The sequence below is a fragment of the Eptatretus burgeri genome, chromosome 7, assembly GCF_056783735.1.
Source record: "Eptatretus burgeri isolate ZD-2024b chromosome 7, Ebu_testis_v1, whole genome shotgun sequence".
In the NCBI taxonomy this organism is placed as follows: Eukaryota; Metazoa; Chordata; class Myxini; order Myxiniformes; family Myxinidae; genus Eptatretus; species Eptatretus burgeri.
Genome location: NC_140967.1, coordinates 65,335,415 through 65,363,286, shown reverse-complemented (window position 1 = coordinate 65,363,286; position 27,872 = coordinate 65,335,415). Strand labels below are relative to the sequence as shown.

Genomic DNA, 27,872 nt, shown 5'->3' with positions numbered 1-27,872 from the left:
TTGCCGAATTTATATTTCATGCCAAATCCTATAACACCCAGTGAATGAGTTTGACCTGTTCACAGTTGCTTCTCAGTCGTAGTCTTAGGAATTGCTTCGGCAGAACCAACAGCTCAGAACTTTGGTGTGTAAACACACTGGTTCCTCATCAAATAAACAAACCGACAAAAATAGCCTTTGGATGAAAAGTAATAACTTATGAGTGCTAATTGAAACTACTTTTTTTTTACCTCGTTTGGGAGGTCTAGTCGGCTTCGGAGTAGTGCTTCTGGTCCTGCTGCTGCTGATGTAGTGGAAACTACTGCTGTTAATCTTGATTTTGGGCTTGCGTGAGTGTTCTAACATGAAAGAAAGAATGTGTAACTTTAAGTTGTAACAAGTCTCTTTCCTATTTGGATTATGAGGGAAGTACTTTGTTTCACTCAATTGGAGTGTGCCATCAGCTGTAAATTTGAGGGAAAAGTTGACATTTTCGACAATTATGTATGATGCAATACTTGTGTTACCAAGACTGGGTGGAAGCTTTGGTTTCATCCCCTGTATCTTGCCATTTAAAAATCACACAGCACAATGTCAATGAGCACATGAGAATCCAAAACATCGGTATTAAAATAATCATCATCTCAACATGAAATATCATTCATGGACAGAGCTTCTCTGGTCATTCAAAGAGTTTAAAAGGATTTTCCTACAGTAAAGCTGTTTTATTTTTCTATTCTGTGTTTACACCTCGATATAATGCATAATTAGCCAGATCCAGAAGAATTTTGATCCATATGAAAGACTTGGTGTTCACATCAAAATAATTAATAGGGGTCAGGTGGCAGACAGCGACGGAGTTGCCCCGAGAGCAAAGTGAGGCTTCCGTAATGGCGTCATTCCATGTTTTCTCAAACAAATTACGTTGAACAGTGTGAGCAAAAATGAAGGATGACAAGTTGGGCGCGCCGAAGTAACCGAAGTGAAAATAAAATCTCACTGACACTATGGCCGTATCACGGATAATGTTGTGGCAGCACATCACAATTGCAGGCAAAGTAATGAATGGATCGCAAACCAAGATCAGACCTGTTGACGTCAATAACCTACATGTAGCAGAGATCATGTGAAGATCTGCATTGAAAAAGGAATTGATATTTTAATCAAACACTTGTACATGTAAATTAAAAAGAAACGAAAAGATTTCCAACAGGGTTCCTCGACAAAAGAAACACCGTGCGCAAGCTTCGTAGCAGATCCTGCAACACTTTGTTGTCACAGATTTGATTGGGATGAAAACTGTGCTCATCATTTCAATTCAGGTCAGGTATGGGAGCATGTGCCAGAACAGCACGTCGCTGCGTCCACTTTCCGCCGGTACTCCAGGGGCCTCCGTCTGGCCATCTCCCAGGCAGATGCCAGGCCCATCCCCATCTCCTTGAGATGATGGTCAACCTATTTGCAACCATGAGGCACGTGGTCGACCCACTGGCCTCCTCCACTCATGAGACTCCCTCGTTGAGAGAATCTGGTGAGCAGGATCAGAGTCAGGAAAACGAGCCACATGTCCATACAGCCGCAACTGATGCTCACGGACTATGCAGGTAACAAATCTCATCCGAGTCTCTCTCAGCAACCGCTCGTTGGACACAAAATCCGACCAGCGATAGCCAAGGATTCTCCGAAGAGACCTGGTACCAAAGGAATTAAGTCTCCGTCTCAGATCCTTGGTCAGAGTTCAAGTCTCGCACCCATAGAGCAAGACTGGAAGTACCAAGGACCTGAAGACTCGGACTTTCGTCCTCCCGCACAGGTACCGGCAGCGCCACACCCCATGATCCAGTGAATCCATGACTCCCCAGGCCTGACCCAGACGTCTATTGACCTCTGACTCGCAGCCAGCAGAGACATGAATATCACTGCCAAGGTAAGTGAATCTCTCCACGACCTCAACATCCTCACCACAAACAGACACAGACAGGACAGCAGCATCCAAGATGTCACCGAAAGCCTGGATCTTAGTTTTGACCCAAGAAACCTGTAATCCCAATGGCTCCGACTCCTCATTCAGCACCTCGAGGGCCCCCAAGAGGATGTCTAAAGTCTCCGCAAAGATGACTGCATCATCTGCAAAGTCAAGGTCCGAGATCTTGACATTCCCAAATGACGCACCGCAACTTGATCTCTCCGACATCCTCCCTAGAATCCAGTCCATACAAGTGCTGAAAAGTGTGGGGGCAAGTACACATCCCTGACGAACTCCAGTAACAACTGGAAATAAGTCAGAGATGGTACCACCACACTTCACAGCACTCTCAGTACCAGAGTAGAGTTCAGACATCAGATCGATCAGTTTTGGTGGCACCCCACGAAGACCAAGAATCCTCCAGAGGACATCCCGATTCACTGAATCGAACGCTTTACAGAGATCAACATAGGCTGCAAGCAGCCCCTGCCGAAACTCTCGTCTGCGTTTGGTGAGGACATGAAGTGCAAGGATATGGTCAATCGTTGACCTCTTTGGTGTAAAGCCTGACTGCTCTGGACGCTGGTGCTCAAGCAGATGGTGGCGAACCCTATCGAGAATTATCCGAGCAAAGACCTTGCCCGGCACTGAGAGCAGCGTCACCCCTCGGTAGTTGTCGCAGTCTTGGCGATCACCCTTCCCTTTCCAGAGAGGGACAACAAGGCCCCTCTTCCAGTCAGTTGGGATGATGCCTGTGTTCCAGGCAGAGCACAAAACTGCATGCAACGACACGAGTGCAGCATTTCCACCAGCCTTGAGAAGTTCAGCATGGATGCCACAGATCCCTGGAGCTTTGCCCCGTTTCAACTGGTTCACCGCAGCCCGTGTTTCCACAAGCGTAGGTGGACCACAGTTGATTCGAGGGTCAGCAACAGGGATTGTAACACCCTTGACGTCCAACTCGACAGTTGGGGGATCAGCCTGGTACAACCGCTCAAAGTAACCGGCCCAGCGGGCCTTCACTTCAGACTCCTCTGTCAAGAGCCTACCACTCTCTGCTCGAACTGTAGTGCTCCGAGGGATGGGCTTGGATGAACGTAATGCGCGAATTCCCCTGTAAGCTGGACGAGAATCACCTGTCCACAGGTGATGCTCTACCCCCTCACAGATTCCTCGCACATAGGCCTCCTTGTCCACCCTCAGTGCACGTACAGTTTTACGCCTCAGCTCCCTGAACAGCTCAGCTCTGCCATTCAGCCTGGCCCTGCGACTCTGGTCAATGGTATCCAGTGTCCCTTGAGAGACAAAATTCTTCTTTGCCCTGCAGTGAGCTCCAAGGCATCCACCGGCAACATCAAGGACGGTGGTCTTGAAGGCACTCCACAACTCTTCAGGACCCCCCAAAGCACCCAGACCCCGCAAGTGTCCACTCAGCCTGTTCGCAAACTCCTCAGCTACTCTCTCATCCCTGAGCTTGGCAACATCCAGCCTCGGCTGGGATGGTACCATTCTCCAGGATTTAAGGTGCAGCTTTAGAGTTGCTACAACAAGCCTGTGGTCAGTATTGAGGAACTGAGCACTGCGGTAGACCCTGCAGTTCTGGATCATCCTCCAGCGACCGTCAATGAGGACATGGTCAATCTCCTTTGCCACACTGCCAGCGTTGGAATACCAAGTCCAGCGATGAGCTTGTGGGCGCTGAAACCATGAACCAGCCACCCTAAGTCCATGACTTCTTGCAAAGTCAAGGAACTTAGTGCCATTCTGGTTCATAGCTCCTGACCCATGGGGACCAACACACACCTCATAACCATCCCTATCAGTTCCAGTCGATGCATTGAAATCCCCCAAGACTAGAAGTGTATCTCGTCTGGGGCACTGATCAACCACAGACTCGAGTGTGGCGTAGAATGCATCCTTCACGGTGAGATTACTCGCCTCAGTCAGAGCATAAACAGAGACCAGGGAAATGACACCTAAGGAGTGACGAATCCTTAATCTCATAATACACTCGTTGACTGGTGTTACCTCAATTATCATTGGGGTCAGCTTATTGGACACAGCTACAGCAACTCCTTGGGTATGGTAACCATCAGAGCGACCAGACCAATAGTAGGTGTAACCACCCACCATTATCTCGCCGCAATCCGGTCTCCGAACCTCAGAGAGAGCTGCAATCCCGATGTCCAAACGCTTGAGCTCAGATGATAACAGAGACAGGTGATCATCCTCTCTTAGGGATAGGACATTCCAGGCACCCACCCGAAGGGACCGCCTCAGGTTAACCCAAGGAGACCGCCGTCTGGTGGACGACACCTTAGCACCACTCCGACACACTCTCCCGCAATCTGACCCAGGGATGTTACCCCGTGGTTTCCCTCCTATCAAATATTGGGGGTCCCGAAGGCTTTGCCCCAATCCCGTCATCCGGTGAGCTGCCCTGCGAAGGGAAGCTGCACAGGAGGTACTCCCACGGAGTGGGTTTTCAGATTTTTTTGCGTTTTTGCGTTTTGCGGAATGAAGGGTTTTACGGTGGCTGGAGTGCAAATCCTGCCACCAACCTCCTAATAAGAAGTGACCCAACTGCAGGAGGACGTCCGCAGACACAGTTGGGCACTAGATATGGATGGCCGTTGGCTCACAAGGAGCTCCTCCGCCCTTTGACAGGTTTTGTTTTTAATCCTGCTGGGTGTCCATATCCAAACACCCTCCTCACCAGAAAACCTGGTGGGGGAGACGGTTTAGTCGCCGACAACCCGACCATGGAACAGGTTAGTACAGGTTTACATGGTACCTGTAGCAGGTCACAAATCAAACCTGACCTGACAGAGTATTCAGAGGTATGCCAAAATATTGACCTGAAGCATTTTGACAACACCTGCGTGCCAGTTAAAAGTCTTCCTTTACCTCGATGAAAATCATGCAGAACTGTAGAAGTGTCAGGTGAAGGTAAGGGTTTCATCATGCTTCAGCATGACGAAGGGAAACCTCATGACCTTAAATGTCTCGTCAATGAGAAGATGTAACTAATATTCTCTACCGAGAGGTGGCATGTGAGAACTGAGAAGCACTTCCTGGTGTTTTGTTATTGAAAGTAACAGAAGGATTTCGTTCCAAAATTTAAGTGCATTTAGAAGCTTTCTTCTTTAAGCAAAATATCCATATTGTGTAACACAACTCTGCATAATCTGCATCATACAACTTGTTCATTTGATATTTCGATGAATGTGTAAATTTAAAAAATATTCAAATCATGGTATTTCTTTAGTTTGTGTATTAGTCTCACAATACAAATTTTATTTATAAATACCCCTTGAGGATTTTTTTTTTAATTCGACAAAATTTGGGCTCGTGGAAGAGTGAAATGACAGAGAAGGAAAAGGCAATGCACCGCCAACAGGAGAGTGGAGGCAACAAGCAGGAGAATGAAGGAACAGGAAACGAGGGAGGGAACGAAATGCCGCAACAGACTTCAAGGTAGCCCACAAGAGCATGCAACCTGGGTAAGGACACACGAACCCAGCACAAAAACACACGCAAAGGTACTATACAAGACTCATAAATACATTACATCAACAAATTAACACCAACTCGAACGATGCTCGGTGGAGCGCTTCCCTCTGCCGGGTTGAACAATTTACGTTCTGGATCCCACTAATAGGCTTGATGTGTATCCGGACCTTGACCAAATTCGAATCGGCTTGTTCTTGTCACCGAACCAACTCATTCACCAAGTTTTATCATAACCCTTCCATAACTTTTTGATATATCATGCTATATATCGTTTTTGGCCCTACCTCTCAATGGTGAATAATCACTTAAAAATTATAGGATCTAAATCCAGATTCGGATCTTCACCAAAATCGAATCAATTAATCCTTGTCACACACCCAACCTGTCGACCAAGTTTCATCCGAATCCGTCCCTAACTTTTTTGAGATATCCTGTTCACAGATAGACAAATAGACAGACGGGGTGAAAACGTAACCCCTCGGAGGGAGGTGGCTGTAACTAGGTCATTCAAAAGGATCAATGGGAGGTGAGTCAGTAATTAATCAAGGTGAAGAGTCAGAGGGAGGTGACTCGGTGATAAGTGCCCTGCTGTATTACACCATGATTGCCATGGCATTGGCTATGGTACAGCTTGATGGAATGCTTTGTGATACATGTGTGCATAAAAGGGCTTGTCAAAAAGTTATGACACCGAAGATTATTGCAAAGAGAACTGTGCTTGGACTGCAGCAAATACTTTTGGAGGCCCGTTCCACAGACGTGCATTTTTGGTGTAAATGATATTTCGTGTAAAATTGGGAAAGGTTCTGCACTTGTAAAAGATAAATTTTCTTACTGGTTAATTTTTGGCTGCAACATGCACCGACCGGTGACCAGAAAAAGAGTATGCGCTGATTGCCAACTGTTAACTTTGCAAACCTTTTAATAAGCCCTTATATAATTAGATGACGTTGTTCATACAATCATGGGACATATTATTCCGAAAATACCTGAGGTTCCATCGTAGAATTGCAAATCTCTGATAATCGGAACCAGAGTACGGGTGGGGAGAGACAAAAGAGAGAAAGTAGGCACGTTTCGAACTTACAGTCGTACCTTGCAGGTTTCCATACCTGCTTCCCTGAACAGATTCCAAGGCCAAGAGTGCTGGGAGGAAACGCCGTAGCCTGGGAACCGACAAAACAATGCACAAATCGACATGCAGATCAATGAATACACAGGGCAGCATACCCAAGACCGTTTTCGGCTATTTTCTGCTGATCAAAATTTGGAACTCCTTGGTATGAGTGAACATTGCAAACTGAAAAAAAAGGATTTTATTGTTATTTTTGTCACAACGTTGTAACAATTTAGGATTGTAATAACAATGTATGTATAATGGAGGGAAAGTTTGTATGTATGTATCATCTACTTCTCCGGGAGGATTTGACCGAGGAAGCTGAACGTTTCAGGGATTAAAGTGGGGAGCCTGAAGTTGTGCATGTGTAAGTTATGTGATAAAGAGGCCGAAATCGAGAAAATGTTATAAGATAAAAGTTGCAGGAAATGGTCGATTTTGTGGGGGTGGATGGATTCAGAGCTTGAAAATATTGAATACTTTGGCACGCAAAGACACTGTGTGTGTGTGTGTGTGTGTGTGTGTGTGTGTGTGTGTGTGTGTGTGTGTGTGTGTGTGTGTGTGTGTGTGTGTGTGTGTGTATATGTTTGTAGGCGTGTGTATGTTTATGTGTGTATGTTTGTAGGCGTGTGTTTGTGTGTGTGTGTGTTTATGTGTCTTTGTATGTTTGTGTTTGTGTGTGTGTGTGTATATGTTTGTAGGCGTGTGTTTGTATATGTGTGTATGTTTATGTGTGTATGTTTGTAGGCGTGTGCTTGTGTGTGTGTGTGTGTTTTTGTGTGTGTGTGTTTGTGTATGTGTGTTTGTGTGTGTGTGTGTGTTTGTGTATGTGTGTGTGCGTGTGTGTGTGTGTGTGTGTGTGTGTGTTTATGTGTGTTTGTATGTGTGTGTTTGTGTGTATGTTCGTAGGCGTGTGTTTGTATGTGTGTGTGTGTTTGTAGGCATGTGTCTGTGTGTGTGTGTGTTTATGTGTGTTTGTGTGTGTGTGTTTATGTGTGTTTGTGTGTGTATGTGTGTATGTGTGTTTGTGTTTATGTGTGTATGTGTGTGTGTCTTTATGTGTGTTTGTGTGTGTGTATGTGTGTATGTGTGTGTGTGTGTGTGTGTGTGTGTGTGTGTGTGTGTGTGTGTGTGTGTGTGTGTGTGTGTGTGTGTGTGTGTGTGTACGCATACAATCGATATAAATTTTTCTTTTCCGGAGACAACCATTACACAAAGAAAGATGTAGGGATGGTTTCACATGATCATTTCTCGTGACCATCCCTACCTTGTTTACATCCTTTTTGGAGTAACATTACGACATCCTTTCGCATTAAAAAAATGTTTTTATGACTTGTAGTCATTTTTTTAATACAATTCACCGAATTGCCATCCTTCATCACAAATGAACAATTGAGGAAATGTTTCATTTATTGTTTACAAACTATCGGTTTGTGGAAGAGCGAGGTGGCAGGGGGTATAGAGAGGGTATTGCAGTGACAGTGGGGCAAAATTATGGATGCAACAATGGAAGGGGATGAACTAACAGGGAAAAAAAAAAAAAAAAAAAAAAAAAAAAAGGAGAGAGAGAGAGAGAGAGAGAGAGAGAGAGAGAGAGAGAGAGAGAGAGAGAGAGAGAGAGAGAGAGAGAGAGAGAGAGAGAGAGAGAGAGAGAGAGAGAGAGAGAGAGAGAGAGAGAGAGAGAGAGAGAGAGAGAGAGAGAGAGAGAGAGAGAGAGAGAGAGAGAGAGAGAGAGAGAGAGAGAGAGAGAGAGAGAGAGAGAGAGAGAGAGAGAGAGAGAGAGAGAGAGAGAGAGAGAGAGAGAGAGAGAGAGAGAGAGAGAGAGAGAGAGAGAGAGAGAGAGAGAGAGAGAGAGAGAGAGAGAGAGAGAGAGAGAGAGAGAGAGAGAGAGAGAGAGAGAGAGAGAGAGAGAGAGAGAGAGAGAGAGAGAGAGAGAGAGAGAGAGAGAGAGAGAGAGAGAGAGAGAGAGAGAGAGAGAGAGAGAGAGAGAGAGAGAGAGAGAGAGAGAGAGAGAGAGAGAGAGAGAGAGAGAGAGAGAGAGAGAGAGAGAGAGAGAGAGAGAGAGAGAGAGAGAGAGAGAGAGAGAGAGAGAGAGAGAGAGAGAGAGAGAGAGAGAGAGAGAGAGAGAGAGAGAGAGAGAGAGAGAGAGAGAGAGAGAGAGAGAGAGAGAGAGAGAGAGAGAGAGAGAGAGAGAGAGAGAGAGAGAGAGAGAGAGAGAGAGAGAGAGAGAGAGAGAGAGAGAGAGAGAGAGAGAGAGAGAGAGAGAGAGAGAGAGAGAGAGAGAGAGAGAGATATAAACCTGCAAATAGATGGGGAATGTTTGGGGAGGGTGAAAGAGGATGTGAATATCAAATGGATATGAGGAGAGGGTTAATGGGGGTATTAAAGATCAAGTGAAGGCCTCGTTGAGAATTAATGCAGGTATAAACTGGAACGGCACTCGGTAGAGTGCATACCTCCACCAGGCTGAACAGTTGACATTTTGTATCCCACTAATAGGCCGGATCTGTATCCGGAGCTGAATCCAAATCTAATCAGCTTGTTATTGTCACCTACCCAGCTCGTCCATCTAGTTTTGTCATAACTCTTCCACAACTTTTTGAAATATGCTGTGTAACGTTTTTTAGCCCCATCTGTCAATGGTGAACAATCACTTGAGAGTTCAAAAAATTCTCAAATCCGGATTCGGATCTTCACCAAAATCTAATCAATTCTTCATCACACACCAAACCTGTCCACCAATTTTTGTCCGAATCCGTCCGCAACATTTTGAGATATCCTGCTCACAGACAAACAGACAGACAGACAGGGGTGAAAATATAACCTCTGTCCACATCCTGTGACAGAGGTAAACATCAAGGGGAAGGTTAACGAGGGGAGAAGAGATCAACCTTCACTTTTGTCCCTTAATAATACGATAAAAAATAACTATTAGAAAAAGTCATCTGGTCCATCATATGTGTGTTTATCTCCTTTCATAAAGGGGCTGTCACACCTTGACGATTTAGCCAGCGTATGCGATTTATGAATTTTTTTTCTAAAACGCTGGCACACGTCGAATACGTTATGGGTACGATATGGGGACGTTAGGTGCACGCTGAAAAACACTACCATAGGTCGTATTACGCTGGTTTAAAACGTTGTACTTTTTGGTTGTCCAAAAAATTTTGCATGCTTGAAATTTTATGACGTACTCGGCGTTTGGCTCACACGTTCCGCTACGCTGGCCATAAGTTGTAGGCACGTTATGCGATTGTTGACGCACGTTAATTGTATGTTACTCATAAGTTGAAACATGTAGAGGTAACATTCGCGTACCCGAAACTTATTTCTAACCTATGAGGAACGTTTTGTAAGCACGCCACACGAACGTTGTTCACACTTCACAACACGCTACTTGAAAGTGCCTCATACGTCGAAACACATCAAAGTAATGTTTAGGGTACCCGTGACTTAGAATAACGTGCTTGGGAATTATTACGCTATGCATATGCTAGACTATCGTTGGGCATAGGTTGTGGACGACTAAAACACGATAAACAATCGTTGGTATAACTTATCTATAAGTTATCGAAGCGTTCTGTGTTCATTACTAATACATTATGCATTTGTCAAAGTCGTTTTTAATACTTTAAAAAGTAAAACAAAGAAATATTTCATCGTGGGAATGAGGAAAAAAAAATTAGCCGAAAAGAACATTGAACAATGGTGCAAAGTAGTCTCCTATTGGTGGACGATAAGAGGATCCATCATCACCCACACCCTCCCCATCACGCTCACATACTACTACTGATATAGACATAGTACTACTACCAATGCTACTACTAGAACTACTATTACTACTGTCACGCACACCAACTACTGCTAATAGTATTACTACTACTGATACTACTGGCATTGACATCTACTCAACATGGAGTCTGGAACAGTGACGGGTTCCTCTTGTGAGGCCCATTTGTATATACCAATTCCCCTAAACGCTGCCAATAGGCCATTACACGGTAGATGTAAGTTACAAACACGTTCAGTAAGTTCTGTGGTCGTCCGGAAGACATCAATCTAATTTGTCTACATACAACAATGTGCGTTTGAGATACGTTACAAATAGGTTCATAACATGTTACTCAAAGGTTAGAAGCACGTTATACTTAGGTTCAAAGCATGCTACACAAAGGTTAAACGCACGTTACTCATAGGTTCATAGCACGCTAGTCATTGGTTCAAGGCAAGTTACAAATAGGTTCAATGCATGTTACTCATAGGTTTCAAGCATGTTAAACACAGGTTCAGAGCACGCTACTCATAGGTTAAAGGGACAGGCTACGCCACGAGTTCGTCGGCGATACGTTGAGCACGCTATGCGTAAGTTAGACTATCGTTGGGCATAGGTTGTGAACGCCGACAATAGGCTAAGCATTCGTTGGTAAAAGTTATCAATAACACAACGAAACGTTCTGTGTTCGTTACTAATACGTTATGCATACGACCAACATGTTATGAATACGCCCAAAACTTTAAAAAAAACATCAAAATTTCAGCGTACACCAACGTTTTACATACATTTTTATACGTTGCCATTGCTGGCTAAAACGTCAAGGTGTGACAGGGCCCTAACAAATCAAAACCTGCTTCTGGCATTGTTGATCTAATGAAACCCTCCACGATAACCTCCCCTTCGATCATTATCGTGGTGCAGTTAATGTGTACATAATACTTACTGTAGTTGTGTTTCACTGGCCATTTGGCATCAATTCTTCTGCCTAAGAAAGGTAAATTGGTAATTGAGTTTTAATAGTATCAGGAAGTTGCAAAAAAGAAAGCTTTAGAAACTCCACTTCATCGTGTTAATATTAACTGACTGGATGGAGAGGTACCATTATAAATCTCTTTCCCAGAAATCAAAATGGAAGTGAACACTCAGTAAATAAATTTAACTAGAAAATCAACATTATGGTTTGTCCAATTCAGAGTTGAGGGTCATGGTGTGGATGCCATCAATCTTTGTTCTTTTGAAATTGAAAGCAGCTTATAAACATGCAGTTCACACCGATCGATAAACACGGAGAGAGAAAATGTCCCACTGTCTCGGTAGTTTATACGACAACATCATGAAACCTGGAAGAGGAATGTTCAGCTTTCGCACCAATCCCAGACTGAATAAGAAATGGAGGCTGAATATGGGATGGTTGAAATTAGTGAATGAACCACACAAGTTGTGGGAAAATACAAAATACTTTTGCTCCAAACATTTTGACGACTGCTTTGTCATCAGTCCTGCATTGGCCAATAATATAGGATTCTGCCCAAGGAAGATGCAGCTCAAGCCGGGGGAGATCCCAATGATTTTCAATAGTTAGTCCAACCCCACGCAGAAAAATTAGAGGACGGACTTTGAGAAGTGAAGACGAAACAAGCTGATAAATTGAAAACCAGGCCTGGTGTTGGCTTAATGGTTAAGGTGGCTGTAAGGTGGCTGGCTCAAGATCTTAGGGTCTTGAGTTCAAGCCACTGTCAGGCCAATGAATTAACACCAGGTGGGTTGACTCAGCCTGTCATCCTTTTGAGGTCAGTGAAATGAGTACTGGCTTTCTGCTAGCAGGATGGACTGTATCAATAGCACAGCTGTGCCCCCAGAAAATGATGCAGCCAAGCAGCCACAGGCTGCATATGAATTGATAAACAAGAAGACGACGTCGTGCGGAGCATGATACAAAATCCATGAAAGAAATTTGACCTCAAAAATAATTGGTGGTTGAATTCAATGATGAAATATGCAACTCCTCTTCAAATTTCAAGTGAATCAGATGAAAACTGTCAATTTTAGAAATTCAGCCTATGTTGACGTTTTGGCCCATGTGAACCTCCAAAATAATTGGTTGTTGAATTCAGTCACCCAAAATATATATCCTCTTCAAATTTCAAGTGAATCGGATGAAAACTGTCAATTTTAGAAATTCGGCCTATGATGACGTTTTGGCCCATGTGAAACTCCAAAATAATTGGTTGTTGAATTCAGTGACCCAAAATACATATCCTCTTCAAATTTCAAGTGAATCGGATGAAAACTGTCAATTTTAGAATTTCGGCCTATGTTGACCTTTTGGCCTATGTGAACCTCCAAAATAATTGGTTGTTGAATTCAGTGACCCGAAATATATATCCTCTTCAAATTTCAAGTGAATCGGATGAAAACTGTCAATTTTAGAAATTCGGCCTATGTTGACTTTTTGGCCAATGTGAACCTCCAAAATAATTGGTTGTTGAATTCAGTAATCCGAAATATAAACCCTCTTCAAATTTCAGGTCAATTGGATGAAAATTGACGATTTTAGAAATGCCACCTTAGTTGTTGACCTTGGGCCTATGTCGACCTTTTGGTCCAAATTGATCTCAAAAATAATTGGTGGTTGAATTCGGTGACCTGAAATATAAATCCTCTTCAAATTTCAAGTCAATCGGATGAAAATTGAGGATTTTAGAAATACCACCCGAGTTGTTGACCTTTGGCCTATGTTGACCTTTTGACCTATTGACCTAAAAAAACAATAGGCTTCTTCTTCATGACAAACTCTACCATGTGGTGAAGATTCATGAAGGTCGGTTTAAAATTGTGACCTGCAGGTGACAAACAAATAGGCAAACAGACAGAATAACAAAATCGACTACCAATATACTTGAAAAATCTTCGATTGTGCAAGTAATAACTGTAAGCCTATAGGTCGGCACTTGAAATATCACGACCTTCGTGGCTTTTATTATTTTGGGGTGGAAAAGTTCCTCCTTTTCTCCTGTTCATTGATCTGTCTGTGCCACCAATGCTGCTTGCTAGTTTTTGCTCGAATTTGCTTTCCTTACTATCCCAAGTTGAGTTTGTTTTGTAGCTCAAGACCAATGAGGTAAAACAGTTGTGTGTGTGAAGGAACCATTTATTTATTATGTACGCACAGGGAGGAAGGGGGAGTTAAATGGAATATTTACAATTCGGGAAAATGGAAAGAAAGGTTGATGAGAGAGATAAAGTGGTGAATTAAGATGAGTACGAGGAGTGCAGAAAGAAAGGAAAGAAGTTTGGGAGAATATGGGATGATTTAGGAGAAGGGTCATGTAAGGAGGTTTTGGAGAAGGAGGGATTGTCATATTTACATCCAGAATAAATAGATGGCCCCTTCATTCAGCAGCTGCCTGGAGTTGATTTGGGGTCAGATTGGATGGAGAAATCTATTTTCACTAACCCAATCTTTTTAAACTAGTTTGGGTATGTTAACTTATTGTATGGTAGGCACGATTATAAGTGTCACATGACAAAAAATGAAAAAAAAGTAAGTTTTCTTGAGAAGTTTTTCTTACCATTCACCACCGTTGTAACAGGACTACTGGGAGGTTGGGGCTGCTGAGTAACTGTGTGGAAAGTTGTTGTTGTCAGGTAGGAAGTTGCTGTGAAGTCTGTAATTGCAATTGGGGTCACACTCGTGGCTGCAATCGTTGTTGCCATTCTGGTCGTAGGTGAATTAGTGCTTCTCTTTCTGAATCTTCTTCCTGTGTGTGACAGAGAAAGATGCTTTGGGGTAAGATTGCTCCATATCGCTCTCGTTGGTTGATTAAGTTCAAAGCAATCCTGAAAATTTAAGGTATCACCCTCGGCCGAGACCGAGTCATGTTACACACTTGAAACCCAAATCACTCAACAAGCTCGATAAACCTGCCATTCATAGCAAGTTTATTTCTTTGAAAACTCAAGAACCACATTCCACAGTTAGCAGCAGAATGGGATGAAAAATCACTTTATTGTAATCAATTGCTAAAGAAAGTCACAAAACAGATGCTCACCCATTGGGCTACAGGGAGATTGGGGCTGGTGTAATTTGCAATGATCCAGACATTTTATGTGGATATAACTCAGGCTTACACCGACCCAGTTTCCATTCCAAAGTCAAACTATTTACAAACATCATGGCAATAGAGTCTAAACTTTGGCGGGAAGTTTGAGGTTAAATATGGCTACAAAAACGGTCTCGTGATTACCTCTCGCAGTTCTACTTCAATTCCTTTAAATTGGATGTCGTCGGTGTATCTTTATATCAACAATTATAGAAATAATTTGTCATTGTATATCATCACAAAACTCTGTATTTATAAACTTTAGATCAGTAAGTATTTGTAAACTGCAATGCATGATGTGTCAACTTGCACAAAGGAAGTGAGATGTAGTTTGTAAAGGATGATTCCTATTGTTTAGCACACCAGTAATGATTATTCATTCCATTGTGAGGTTAAGGAATGGAGATTATGAATTGAGGAGAATATTAATAAAATAAAAATCAAGTAATTGTCCAACAAGCATTGGCGAAGCACTTACTGACACTCACGGAAGAAGAAACAGGTTTTATATACTTGATCTTGGCTCTCTCGCCTTTCTTCAGCCTTGCATCCTTTGCTGAAAAGACATCATGAGCATGCAAATCCAGCAGGTTTCCATTGCTTACAATGCCTTGATTATAAATTCCCATGATCATACAAAGCATCTGGGTTGACCCATTTCATGAGTGTGTTGCTGTGTCGGTCTGTGGACTTTCCAAGATGTGTGATCTCCCACTGTTGCGAAAATGTGGCACACCTGACAGCTGGAAGGATCCACTCCAGTTTGGTAGAGGCAGTGAGCGAACGTTGTGAAAAACTGAAGAATGATAATTACTACGTCCGGAAGATTTTTTCACTCTCACAGGTCCACCAGAGCTCGGGATCATGCCACTATGGAGGGGATTTGAAAACACCAATACATCGATTGAGCAGTTATGTTGATGTACATTTACCTTCGATTGTTGAGGGATACATAGGTGGACTTAATACTTTGGGGGGGGGGGGCAACTCAGTAACTGGTCATTAATACATGCAATGCCTTCGATGAAGCTGCAATGATAGGATGGCCTGGAGATGTGCATACTCACCTCGAAACTGTCTTGCCTGGAATTGAATCCCGACCCAGCTAATAAACTCTCATTCTGGTGTTTCTCAGACAGGGATATTCATCAATGTGTGTGTGTGTGTGTGTGTGTGTGTGTGTGTGTGTGTGTGTGTGTGTGTGTGTGTGTGTGTGTGTGTGTGTGTGTGTGTGTGTGTGTGTGTGCAATCCCTCGAATGAATGTTAAACTGGGTGTCCCATCTGCCAGCATTTTTGGATGGATGTTGAAGATCCCATGGTGCCTGTCGTGAAGAGGAGGTGAGCTATCACCGCACCCTGAACAAATTCCACGTTCCTGCCCTACCTCCAGAGGGCATTGCATCAGTGGCCCAGCTGCACCCTCAGCGAATGATGCTACCTTGCAGCCTCGTGCAGCATATGAAAGGAGAAGAAGCAGAAGGCTGCATTACTTTTGTACAGTTGTCCTATTTGTGTACAGTGAAACTTTCCCGAACTTTTTGTGCAATGTTCTATTCCTTACTGAATGTGCAGTTTTACTTGTCCTTATTTCCTTATTGTTTGTATAGTTACTTTCCCTTACTGCAACTACAGTCTTACTTTTCCCCTCTGACCCAACCAGCATATTCTTTCTCTTGTTTGATGTGAAATTTATTTCCATATCAGAAATGCAATGAAAAAAACTTGATGCTGTTTGAGAATTCTCAACAAAATCTCGAATGCATGGATAGTTTTTTTTTTTTTTAAACAGATTGATGCCCCTGACTATGATCCCGGAGTCATTCATTGGTGTCACACTGGTGAAAGGTCACCATTAACCAGAGATGCTAAATTACTTAAACATTGTGACTCCAAGAGCAGATGGAATCCTCACTGCTTGCCTAGATTGGAGCCTTTGAATCAACACTGAGGAAGCTCGACTCCATCTAGGATCGAGCGAGATGCTCACTTAATCGACGAATCAAAATTTAAAATAAATATTGTGTCTCACCTCACCAACATTCTATACCTAACCTGCTTCAACAACTCCCAACCTCAAAACTAGTACCTTGAAGAACCACAAGTGGCATCATTCTCGGAGCCACAGTTCCTTAAGTTTCCACTTAAAGTCAAATAACATCCCAACAATGGATCGAAACCCTGGAATACCCTTCTAAGTTCCATCACAGGTGAACCATTACCACAATGATGCAGCGGTTGGAAGAGAGAACCTCCACCATCCTCTCAGGGAAACTTGGGATGGGAACTCAATGTTGCATATGAGCAAGTGTCGTTCACATCGCACAAACGAATAAGAAACTAGAACGGCACTCAGTGGAGCGAATACCTTCACCAAGCTGAACAGCTTACGTTTCGTGTCCCATTGATAGGCTGGACCTGAATCCAGACCTGAACCAAATTATAGCGGGCTTGTTCTTGTCACCGACCCAACTCATCCACCAAATTTCGTCCGAATATGTCCATAACTTTTTGAGATATCGTGCATTCTATCATTTTTGGCCCGATCTCTCAATGATGAAGAATCATTTTTAAAATCCTAGTATTAGGATCTGGATCCAGATCTTCACCAAAATCTAATCAGTTCGTCCTTATCATACAAACCAACCTCTCCACCAAATTTCGACCAAATCTCTCCATCATCTTTTGAGATATCCTGCCCACAGACAGACAGACAGACAAACAGACAGACAGACAGACATACAGACAGTGGTGAAAACAATCTCCGTCCACCTTTGGTGGCAGAAGTAATGAGGAACAATAACCTGTATTTATTTTTTAATCTACGTTGTGACAGCGTTTTATTTTCTTCAAATTTACCCCAAAAATGTATTCCAGTGATATGATACCGTCACACATTTTAATGAAGACCAGCATAAAAATAAAACATTTCACAGGATGTAGCATGAATATCATTTACTCAAACAGGTGTTTTGTGAAGTAAGTATGTGAATGTTGATGACAGAGGTTTACCTGTGTATGGCGGCACCACAGATGCTAGAGATGCTGGCATAGTACCCAGTGCCCCAGACAGGCACCCGTTTTTCTCTGCAGCCCGGTGGACATCTTACCACAAACTCATGGTTGACCACGTTCCCGGCACGCAAGTCACAATCTATAACGGTGATTCCTGTGCGAACACAAAGGTCCGTTAAATCATGAGTCACATTTGCTCTACGGCTAGGATACGGCGGCCGTACCCCCCCCCCCTTGAATTGACAGAAACGTGCGGCGGCCGCAGAGATTCTGCGGTGGCCTCAGGGTGGCCCTACGCCGTATGGCTATCTTTTACAGGCCGTAGGGGTCTCCGTGGAATTAAAGCGCGGAGTTAAAACTTTTTTCATTTCTAGGTTGGCCGTAACAATTCGACAAGCCGTAGCCATGATGTAGATGTGTTCCACGTCGACCGTACGTAGGGCGTACGGTGGGCTTGCGTTATTCGTGCATTTTCCGTAGGCTCTTATCAATGAAAAATTAATTTTGCCAACCCCCAAAAAATTACGGCGGCCGCACTATTTCCACGTTTGCCTTAGGGCCCCCCTGCGGTCGCCTTGCGGGCACCTTGAGGCTAACTTGTGTCTGCCTTGAAAATTCTATGGCCGCCGCAGGGACGCCCTAAGGTCACCGTGCGACATCAAATCAAAGACCGTACGGGACCCCCACGTTTTCGGTCTCCACAATTTATAAATACGCCGTGCGGCTACCCAAAAAATAAAAACATATGTGACTGCTACATTGTGTGACCGTGGAAATACTGCGGCCGCCCTATAATTGCTAGTGGCCGTAGATTTTTTTAGACCCTCCGGCCGCCGAGCCAAATGTGACTGAAGCATCATAGATCAGAACATGAGGCATATGTTCACAGGTTCCTGTCTTTTCCTGTTTCAATAACCACAGAATGAGCATTGTTGATGACACTAACAAAATGTATTTTATCTGATTAATCCTTCAGGATTGCAAGTAATCAAGTGTTGGTTGCCTGATTGAACTTACAGGGTGTCCACAAATTACAATTCCAAATGAAAACCGTAATAAAAAAAATAACAAAATGGGATATAAATTTGTGGATCCTTGCATGTGAAAAACATTTCTCGATGTTTTATTGACTTTTTATTCGTTTTCGGGTATCTCGTTCCTGAAAATGGCGTGCCCACAAGAAAAAGCACAGTGTGTTGCCTGGTTTATCGAGACAAAATCAACTACACAGTTTCAACGGAGCTGTAGGATGACCCATGAAAGGCAGTCATCATCGAGAAAAACGATTCGTCAGTGACAAGTATATGGAGACTGGCAGCATCCTGCAGATGAAGGGGGAAGCTGTCCAAGCTCAAGTGGTGAGGATGTTGAACATGTCCGTGAGTCGTTCACGCGCAGTCCCCAAAAGTTCATTCGGATTCGGATGATGATCTTGACAAATGTTGACAATAAAACTTTGAGAAATGTTCTTTCACATGCAGTAAATCACATAGTTTCATCCCATTTCCTTATTTTGTATTACGGTATGAATTTGGAATGGTAATTTGTGGACACCCTGTATTGTTAGTCGAGGTTATGATAAGTTGTGTGCTTTACTTCATTAGGAACCCTCACAAGAAGCATCCTTTATGATAATGTATCACCTTGAAAATGAGACAGAGGTTAGGGAAAATAAATGGAGGGAGATGTGAAGAGTTAAACAGGTGGGACACAGTCGGGCAGAACTGTGAACATGATAAATGCACGGCCGTGCGCTGCGAAATGGCTCCTGATTACATCATAGCTCGGATAAGACTGGAATTTTGGAATTTGTCCAGGGTGAAAGCGATACCTTGTGTATTCTTTGTGAAAGACATCATGAGATTTTGTAATTTCTGCAAGCTAATGCGAGCAGAATGGACACGCAGTTTAATATCCATCTAAGGGTACTACATACTTTGTGATAGCTCTGCTGAAAAGCATCAATCTGACAGGTTAGAGCTCTTGGGAATCAAAAATAAACTACACAGCTCAAAGGTAAGTGTTCCACCCCTTTTTGATACAACATCAAGGCTCATGGAACAGTAAGGTGAGACATGGTAGAAAGGCAGCTAACAACAGTGGTGGAAAATTGGGTCACATTTGGACACAACAAGCAAGGGAAAAACTAACAGAGAAAAAGGAAAGTAAGCACAGAAACATGCAAGTAAGAGGGTCTGGTTGAGTGGGGTTAATATGGCAAGAATAAATCATGGGGTGGGGAAGGGGAGGGGAGGGGAAGGTGACATGAGATGGTAGGACTGCCTGCTTGCACATTTGAGGGAAAAGTGGGTTTTAACAGGTTCAGGAAGGCAGTTCCACAAACAGAAGAAAAGAGGAACAAAAGAATGGATGAGTGCAGTAATTAAGCCTGGATTCTGGAAGTTGAACAGGGAAGGGGTTAGTAGACGAATGCATACATCCGAGAAGAGCTGAGGAGGGTCAATAGGCTGAGAGAGCAGTCGGAGGTGTCAAAAGTCAAAAACAGAGAGGCTGTCGATCTATCTTTGATACATACAAGAGAACAGGCCTTGTGTAACTGCCTCATCATGGGAGATGCCAATGATGTTGAGAGGATTCGATTCCACCAATTCCAAGATAGACATGACATATCATGCTGGGCCGCAAGCTCATAGACAAGATCACTCTATTGAGCAATGGACAAAAATCTTGCAGGGTATGAGTAGTTCTGTTTTCTCGAGGAATGACTCAGAATGATCGAGGCTGCCCAGTCTCTGGCTGGCTTTTGCCGCCAGTTTTAAAATATATGGTCACCCCATAGATGTCATGGCTGATGGCTGGACCTAAAATTTCAAACGACTCAACCAACAAATTAGATGGGCGAGTTAGTCTGACTAATTAAATAGAAAGGGCAGTTAGTCTGACAACCTTTCCAGAATGTGATTTGGCAGGATGTGAAGACACATTCCATTTGTCAGACGAATATCTAATCAATTTCACATCAGCAGAGAGAAATGAAGCATTCTGCTGTCTGCCTGTCAGTGGGAACTATGATACACAATGTGGAGTCGTCAGTCAAAAAGAACAGAAGGATTTCAAAAGAATCAGAGAGGAAGTTAATACAGATGAGGAACAAAACTGGAACCATGACTCCCTCTTGCCAAACAAGGCAGGATGTATCGAATACTCGAGGTACATTCAAGGAGATCGTCTGAACCTCTTGTTTGAAACTTAGGACCTCCTATGATTGCTGAGAGTGTAGCAGCAGCATTTCCATAGTTGAGTAACCTGGATGATATCCATATGGATGGTCAGAGATTAGGTTGTTTGAAAAGAGAAAGGTCTTGATGGCATCAGCGACGATGACCTCCATGACTTTGCTTATAATTACAAGTAAGCTGACTCACCTCATATTATTAAGAATATCTGTTTTTGCACCCTTCCTGTGAATGAGAACAAAGTTTGCTGACTTCCGGACAAACGAGAGGCGGCCAAAGAAAGACAAGCTGAGAAGAGCAGCCAAAGGAGAAGTAAGAGCAGCAGAGCAGGATGATGGGAGCATGAACATCGATGCCGTCTCGGCGCATCACAAATGAAGAGTTGAGGCTGTGCAGAGCTTTTTCTACCTTCTCGGATTTGTAAGAGACAGTCAGGAAGGCACTGGGTACAAGGAGGTAAGTTGGGGACAGAACGGGATGGGTTGCGGATACAAGATTTGGATAGAGAAGTTTGTTGCACAAACACGAAGTTGACACATTCCTCCTTGTTTTGAGCAGCATCTGAACTGAGGATATTCGAGAAATCAATGTATTAGTGATACGATGAATAACTTGCTTCAAACAAGGAATACTAGGATGACATCCACTTGGAGGTGTTTATTTTTTTATGTTTGTAATCATTTAATAATGAAACACGTACTTACTCTTTATCCGGCGCTTTTTCCCCCGTTTCCGGCACATCACATCAACTATTAGAAGAACTGCAAAACCATGAGAGGCAACAACAACGAAGAGACTGTTTTACCAATCAACACAAATAGCAAACCAATGCAAAGAGGTATTGCAATGTTGTTTTTGGTAATCACATAATCTGTTAAAATTGCTTTAATGACTTACTGAGAATAAAGAGAATAGAAAGTTTCATTTTTCAATAAATTTCCAACTTGCACATGGGGATGTTTGCTGATCGAAGGAAACCCTGAAATGAGCAAAACAAAACGAAATTATGACGTTATATTTCCATTATACAAGCTGCCAGTAGTCACGGTTATTTTATTATTTCATGTCATTACCAGCATTGATTATTATATAATAAACATTGGTTATTCTCTTTCATTGATTATTGTAATATTGATTATTATCTTTTTAACATTGACAATTAACATTGATTATCATGCCTCTGGATGGTACATGGACAAGAACAGCCGCGACTACCTCCACAGCAGGTGTGAACCACCCTGCGCATCTGTTCAAAGCTTTAACAAGGAAGCATGGTATGCAATGAGAGTTGGGGAAAATTACCCAAATAAAGGAGTATGTAAAGGCATTAGCTAGTGTTGTTGATCCACCAACTATAGTCGCAGCCTTAACTAGAGGGGGAGCACTCGGGAGAGTGCAAAACCTCCGCCGCCAATACTGCTGGGTCACTCAAGTGAACCTTATATCTTATTCATTAAATATGATGTCAACAGTGCTGAGAGTTATAGTTCTTTTCTCCAACATTTTTTTTTTTGGGGGGGGGGGTGGTTGGAAATCACTTAAAACATGTAAAAATGCAAAAAAAAAAAAAAATCGAAATTTTGTTGAAAAAAAAGTTGCAAAAATTTTTTTTTCTAACTATTTTTTTGGGGGGGGTTGAAAATCACTTAAAAACATGTAGAAATGCAAAAAATAACAATTTTTGGGGGGGGGTTGGAAATCACTTAAAACATGTAGAAATGCAAAAAAAAAATTTCTTTTGGGGGGTTGGAAATCACTTAAAACATGTAGAAATGCAAAAAAATTCCTCTATTTTTGGGGGGGGGGTAAAAAAAAATTTTGGGGGGGGTTGGAAATCACTTATAACATGTAGAAATGCAAAAAAAAAAATTTTCTCTAACAATTTCTTTTTTGGGGGGGGGGGGGACCAAATCCAAAATTTAATGGCATGATCCTTGGACCATACCTACCCCCCCCCACCAAGTTTCACCGAAATCTGTCGAGGAGTTTTTCCGTAATACTGTTCACAAACAAACAAACAAACAAACAAGCAGTCATAGACTGGTACCTACGAAATCGTCAACTTGACCTCTGACCTTGTCTAATAAAAGCTGTCTCCAGAGAAGTTAGCGACGCAAACCAGAAGTTTCTACGATGATTCTGTACCAAACCATAAAAAAATCGAATGTTTTGGATGTTTGACCTCACTGTGACCTTGACCTTTGACCGATTTTGACCAAAATCTAATCAGCACTAGCCATCACCCTACTGAATCACCTGGTGTAATTTGACATTAGTAGCTTCTTCCGTTCTCAAGTTATCATTTTTTGTATGTTTGACCTTACTGTGACCTTGACCTTTGACCGATTTTGACCAAAAATCTAATCAGCACGAGCCATCACCCTCCTGAATCACGTGGTGTAATTTGACATTGGTAGCTCCTTCCGTTCTCGAGTTATCGTGCCTACAAACAAACAAACAAACAAACAAACAAACATACAAACAAACAGAAACGGAAGGCATCAATGTACTTACGAAATCTTTACATTTCGTAAGTAACAAACAAACAAAAAGGGGTGAAAACAGTAACCTCCATCCATCTTCGAAGATGGTGGAGGTTAAAAATGTATGGATAAGCAGTGTTCTTTCTTAACCTAGAGGCTGCAGCAACTAAGGCGATAGAGAAAGGGATTGGTGTGGGAGGAATCTTTGTACAAGTTGAGCCCCTCTCAAGTCTTGGTACAAGGATTGTTATATCTAATAACCCCCTGATTTGCCCGACAATGTAGTCGTGCCTTTCCTGGAATGATTAGGAGTGTTAACATCACCTTAGTTTGTCATGAGCTATCCCGACAACATGTCTTCTCCTTTAAAAGGCAGGTCTCCATTGAATTGAAAAATGATCCTGAATATGAGGAGTCCTTTGTCATTCCCTTTGATGGAAGGAACTACAGGATGTTTTTTATATGACAAATGAGCCTTCGTTGTTATATATGCAAAGCAAAGGATCACATGAGAACAGATTGCCCCAATATCATTAGAGAGGTTGCAATTCCTCAACCCCCGGATCAACCCAGAGAGGATTCCAGCAGGACCCCAAGTATCCTAAAAGAGATATCTGTTCCTTTGTGTCTTAAATCAGTTGTCCCGGGAGAACGTTCATTGTCATCTCCTCAGCCGATCTCTTCGGATGCCATAAGTCAAACGCAAACAGTGGGACGAGGGACGACAAAGAGAGCACAGAAGAGAAAATCTGGACCCACAGAGGATGAGACTGAGGAACACTTTGGTACCATTGAGGATGAAACAGAAAATAATGTGTCAAAGGGATTCATAAGGTCGAGTGTTCTGAAGGCAAAAAAAAGAGTTGCAACCCAATTTGAAAAAATGGAAGAAGGGCAGGTCAGATCAGGTATGGGAGCGTGCGCCGGAGCAGCGCGTCGCTGCGTCCACTTTCTGCCAGTACTCCAGGGGCCTCTGCCCATCCCCCAGGCAGATGCCTGGCCCATCCTCATCTCATTGAGATACTGATCATCCTGCTACAACCATGATGCATGAGGTCGGGCCATTGGCCCCCTCCCTGAGAGAATCTGTTGAGCAGGATCAGCATCAAGAAAATGAGCCACATGTCCATCCAGCGGCAGCTGATACTCACGGACTATACAGGTAACAAATCTCATTAGAGTCTCTCTCAGCAACCGCTCGTTGGACACAAAGTCCGACCAGCGATAGCCAAGGATTCTCCGAAGAGACCCGGTACCAAAGGAATTAAGTCTCCGTCTCAGATCCCTGGTCAGAGTCCAAGTCTCGCATCCGTAGAGCAAGAATGGGAGCACCAAGAACCTGAAGACTTGGACTTTCGTCCTCCTGCACAGGCATCGATAGCACCACACCCATGATCTAATGAATCCATGACTCCCCAGGCCCGACCCAGACGTCTATTCACCTCTGGCTCACAGCCATCATCATCATCATCATCGTTTTACAGCCATTTCCATGCTTGTATGTGGAAGCCGTGGTTCACCTAATGGCTGCTTTCCAGGCTGCATGATCCCTTGCTAGCCCTGTTGTCAGACCTTTCACTCGAAGATTATCTCTCAGCAACACATCCCATGTTTTCCTCAGACAGCCTCTTGCTCTCCTTCCATTCACATTCATATTTATACACCTTTTCACACAACCACCTGGCCACATCCTTTCCACATTACCAAACCATCTCAACCGACCCCTACGCATAACCTCACTGATGCTTTCTATACCTAACCTATCTCTTAATTCCACATTTGATTTCCTATCCTTCAGTGTCACATCACACATCCACCTCACCATTCTCATTTCATTTCATTCACACCTCCGTTCATCCTCCTTTTTGATCACCCACATTTCACTGCCACACAACATCACACTTCGAATGCAAGTTACATAAAGTTTTCTCTTTAATTGGAGAGAGGTCCCTTTCGATGTCAATAGGGGTAACAACTCCCTAAACTTCCTCCAGCCACTTCTAATTCTTGCAGTCACTGCTGCCTCCACACCACCACCTGCACCAATCATATCACCAAGGCAACATAATTTTCCTTTCCTTTTCTAACTAACCTTTTCCGCTCCAACTGGAGTCACTTGTTTACCTGCGCAAACAGCACATTTGAAGTCAGGTGCCACCTGCAGTCTACCCCTGATGCCACTACACCTCTTGTACATCAAGCAGTTGCAGGATTTACACAATATTGAATTGCTACCTCCACCTTTTCCACAAACAGCACAGGGCCATCTCCCTCTTTTTTCCACACTTCCTTCTCCTGTACCACTAATCAGTACTTTTGTTTTCCCTGTATTCACTTTCAGTCCTCTGGCCTCCATACCATCCGTCCATACTGTATATTTACCCATTATCTCTTCCACACTGTCGGCTATTAGCACCAGGTCATCAGCATATAGGATTTCCCAAGGTAAGCCTCCTCTAAATTCCTGTGATATGGCCTCAAGAGCCATGATGAACAGGATTGAGCTCAAGACTGAACCCTGAAGAACACCCATTTTCACTTCAAAATCCTCACTCGACACTATTTACCCTCACAGAGGTTTTTGGGCCATCATACATTTCCACGACGACCCGAACTAACCAATTCCTCCACACGTAACTTTCTCATGGACCATTGCACCACTTCCTGAGGCACCCTATCGAATGCCTTCTGCAAATCCACAAATATAAAGTACAGTTGTTTATTCTTCCCCAGATATTTTTTCCTGTAATTGCCCAACTATAAAAAATTTCCTCCATCATGCCCCTTCCTGGCATGAAACCAAGTTGCATTTCATGTATATTAACACTCTGTCATCAATTTATCCATGATTCTCTCTTCCACTTTCATTCCACGGTCCAACAACTTCAGACCCCTAAAGTTGCTCTGAACTAAGGCATCACACTTCCCTTTATAAATATTCACCATTACACTCTTCAACCAGTAATCTGGAATAGATGTCTCTGTTATAATTTCATTTATCAGTTTAGTGATAAAATTCACTCCAATATCACTGCAACATGCATTCAGTATCTCTGCGACAACAACAGTGTTGCTCGCTGCTTTACCATTCTTCATTTCATCGATGGCTTTCTTCACCCATTCATTCCTTATCTCAGGTGGTGGGCCCTGCACCAGCTCTACTGCCTCTAGAATATCCCTGTTCCAAGGGAACTCCTTATTTAGCAGGTGCTCACAGTAACTCCTCCAAGCATTTTTAATCTCCCCATGGTCATCCTTCACCCATTTCCCATATGGGAAATACCTTCCCTTCCACCTTCCCACACATTTCCCTTCACCCATTGTTCTCCTATGAGATCCTTATTTTGACTGATCATTTGTTTTGCTATTATAAATATCTCCCCTCTACTATCTGAATCTTATCTCTCTTCCATTTTCAATGAAGAACCACCACCACACCATGAGCAGAGACATGAATATCATTGCCAAGGTAAGTGAATCTCTCCGTGACCTCAACATTCTCACCACAAACAGGTACAGACAGGACAGCAGCATCCAAGATGTCATTGAAAGACTGGATCTTAGTTTTGACCCAGGAAACCCATAATCCCAGCGGCTCCGAATCCTCATTCAGCACCTCGAGGGCCCCCAAAAGGATATCCAGAGTCTCTGCAAAGATGACTGCATCATCTGCGAAATCAAGGTCAGAAATGTTAACATTCCCAAACAATGCACCGCAGCTTGATCTCTCCGACATCCTCCCCAAAATCCAGTCCATACAAGTGCTGAAAAGTGTAGGGGGCAGTACACACCCCTGATGAACTCCAGTAATAACTGGAAATAAGTTGGAGATGGTACCACCACATTTCACCGCACTCTCTGTACCAGAGTAGAGTTCAGACATCAGATTGATCAGTTTTTGTGGCACCCCACGAAGACCAAGAATCCTGCAGATGGCATCCTGATTCACTGAATCAAACACTTCACAGACATCAACATAGGCTGAAAGCAGCCCCTGCTGAAACGCTCATCTGCGATCGGTGAGGACCTGAAGGGCAAGGGTATGGTCAATCGTTGACCTCTTTGGTGTAAAGCCTGACTGCTCTGGACGCTGGTGCTCAAGCTGATGGTGGCGAACCCTATCAAGAATTATCCGAGTGAACACCTTGCCCGGCACTGAGAGCAGTGCCACCCCTTGGTAGTTGTCGCAGTCTTGGCGATCACCCTTCCCTTTCCAGAGAGGGACAACAAGGCCCCTCTTCCAGTCAGTTGGGATGATGCCTGTGTTCCAGGCAGAGCACAGAACTGCATGCAACGACACGAGTGCAGCATCTCCACCAGCCTTGAGAAGTTCAGCATGAATGCCACAGATTCCAGGAGCTTTTCTCCATTTCAACTGGTTCACCGCAGCCCGTGTTTCTGCAAAAGTAGGTGGATCAAAGTTGATTTGAGGGTCAGCAACAGGGATTGTAACACCCCTGATGTCCAACTTAACAGCTGGTGGATCAGCCTGGTACAACCGCTCAAAGTAACCGGCCCAGCGGGCCTTCACTTCAGACTCCTCTGTCAAGAGCCCTCCACCCTCCGTTCTAACTGCAGTACACCCAGGGATGGGCTTGGAGTAACGCAATGCGAGATTTCCCCTGTAAGCGGGACGAGAATCACTTTACCACAGGTGATGTTCTAAAGCCTCACAGATTCCTCGCCCATAGGCCTCCTGGTCCACCCTCAGTGCACGTACCGTTTT

General features: G+C 43.4%; 1 protein-coding gene across 3 annotated transcripts in view; it reads right to left on the bottom strand.

Moving 5' to 3' along the window:
* The window catches only part of VIT (vitrin), a 107,871-nt gene that overhangs the window by 14,105 nt on the left and 65,894 nt on the right, over positions 1-27,872 (bottom strand). For 2 of the 3 annotated variants that reach the window (XM_085888847.1, XM_085888846.1), the window contains exons 2-11: positions 21,561-21,642; positions 21,368-21,424; positions 17,464-17,620; positions 15,190-15,323; positions 14,932-15,009; positions 13,923-14,111; positions 11,294-11,335; positions 6,571-6,624; positions 507-551; positions 231-338 (exon numbers count right to left, since the gene is read on the bottom strand). In XM_085888847.1, the coding sequence (XP_085744973.1) occupies positions 231-338; positions 507-551; positions 6,571-6,624; positions 11,294-11,335; positions 13,923-14,111; positions 14,932-15,009; positions 15,190-15,323; positions 17,464-17,620; positions 21,368-21,424; positions 21,561-21,588 (892 nt within the window). In that variant the 5' untranslated portion in view covers positions 21,589-21,642. The remainder of the gene's footprint in view (positions 1-230; positions 339-506; positions 552-6,570; positions 6,625-11,293; positions 11,336-13,922; positions 14,112-14,931; positions 15,010-15,189; positions 15,324-17,463; positions 17,621-21,367; positions 21,425-21,560; positions 21,643-27,872) is intronic. The other variant, XM_085888848.1, reaches the window with a different exon arrangement.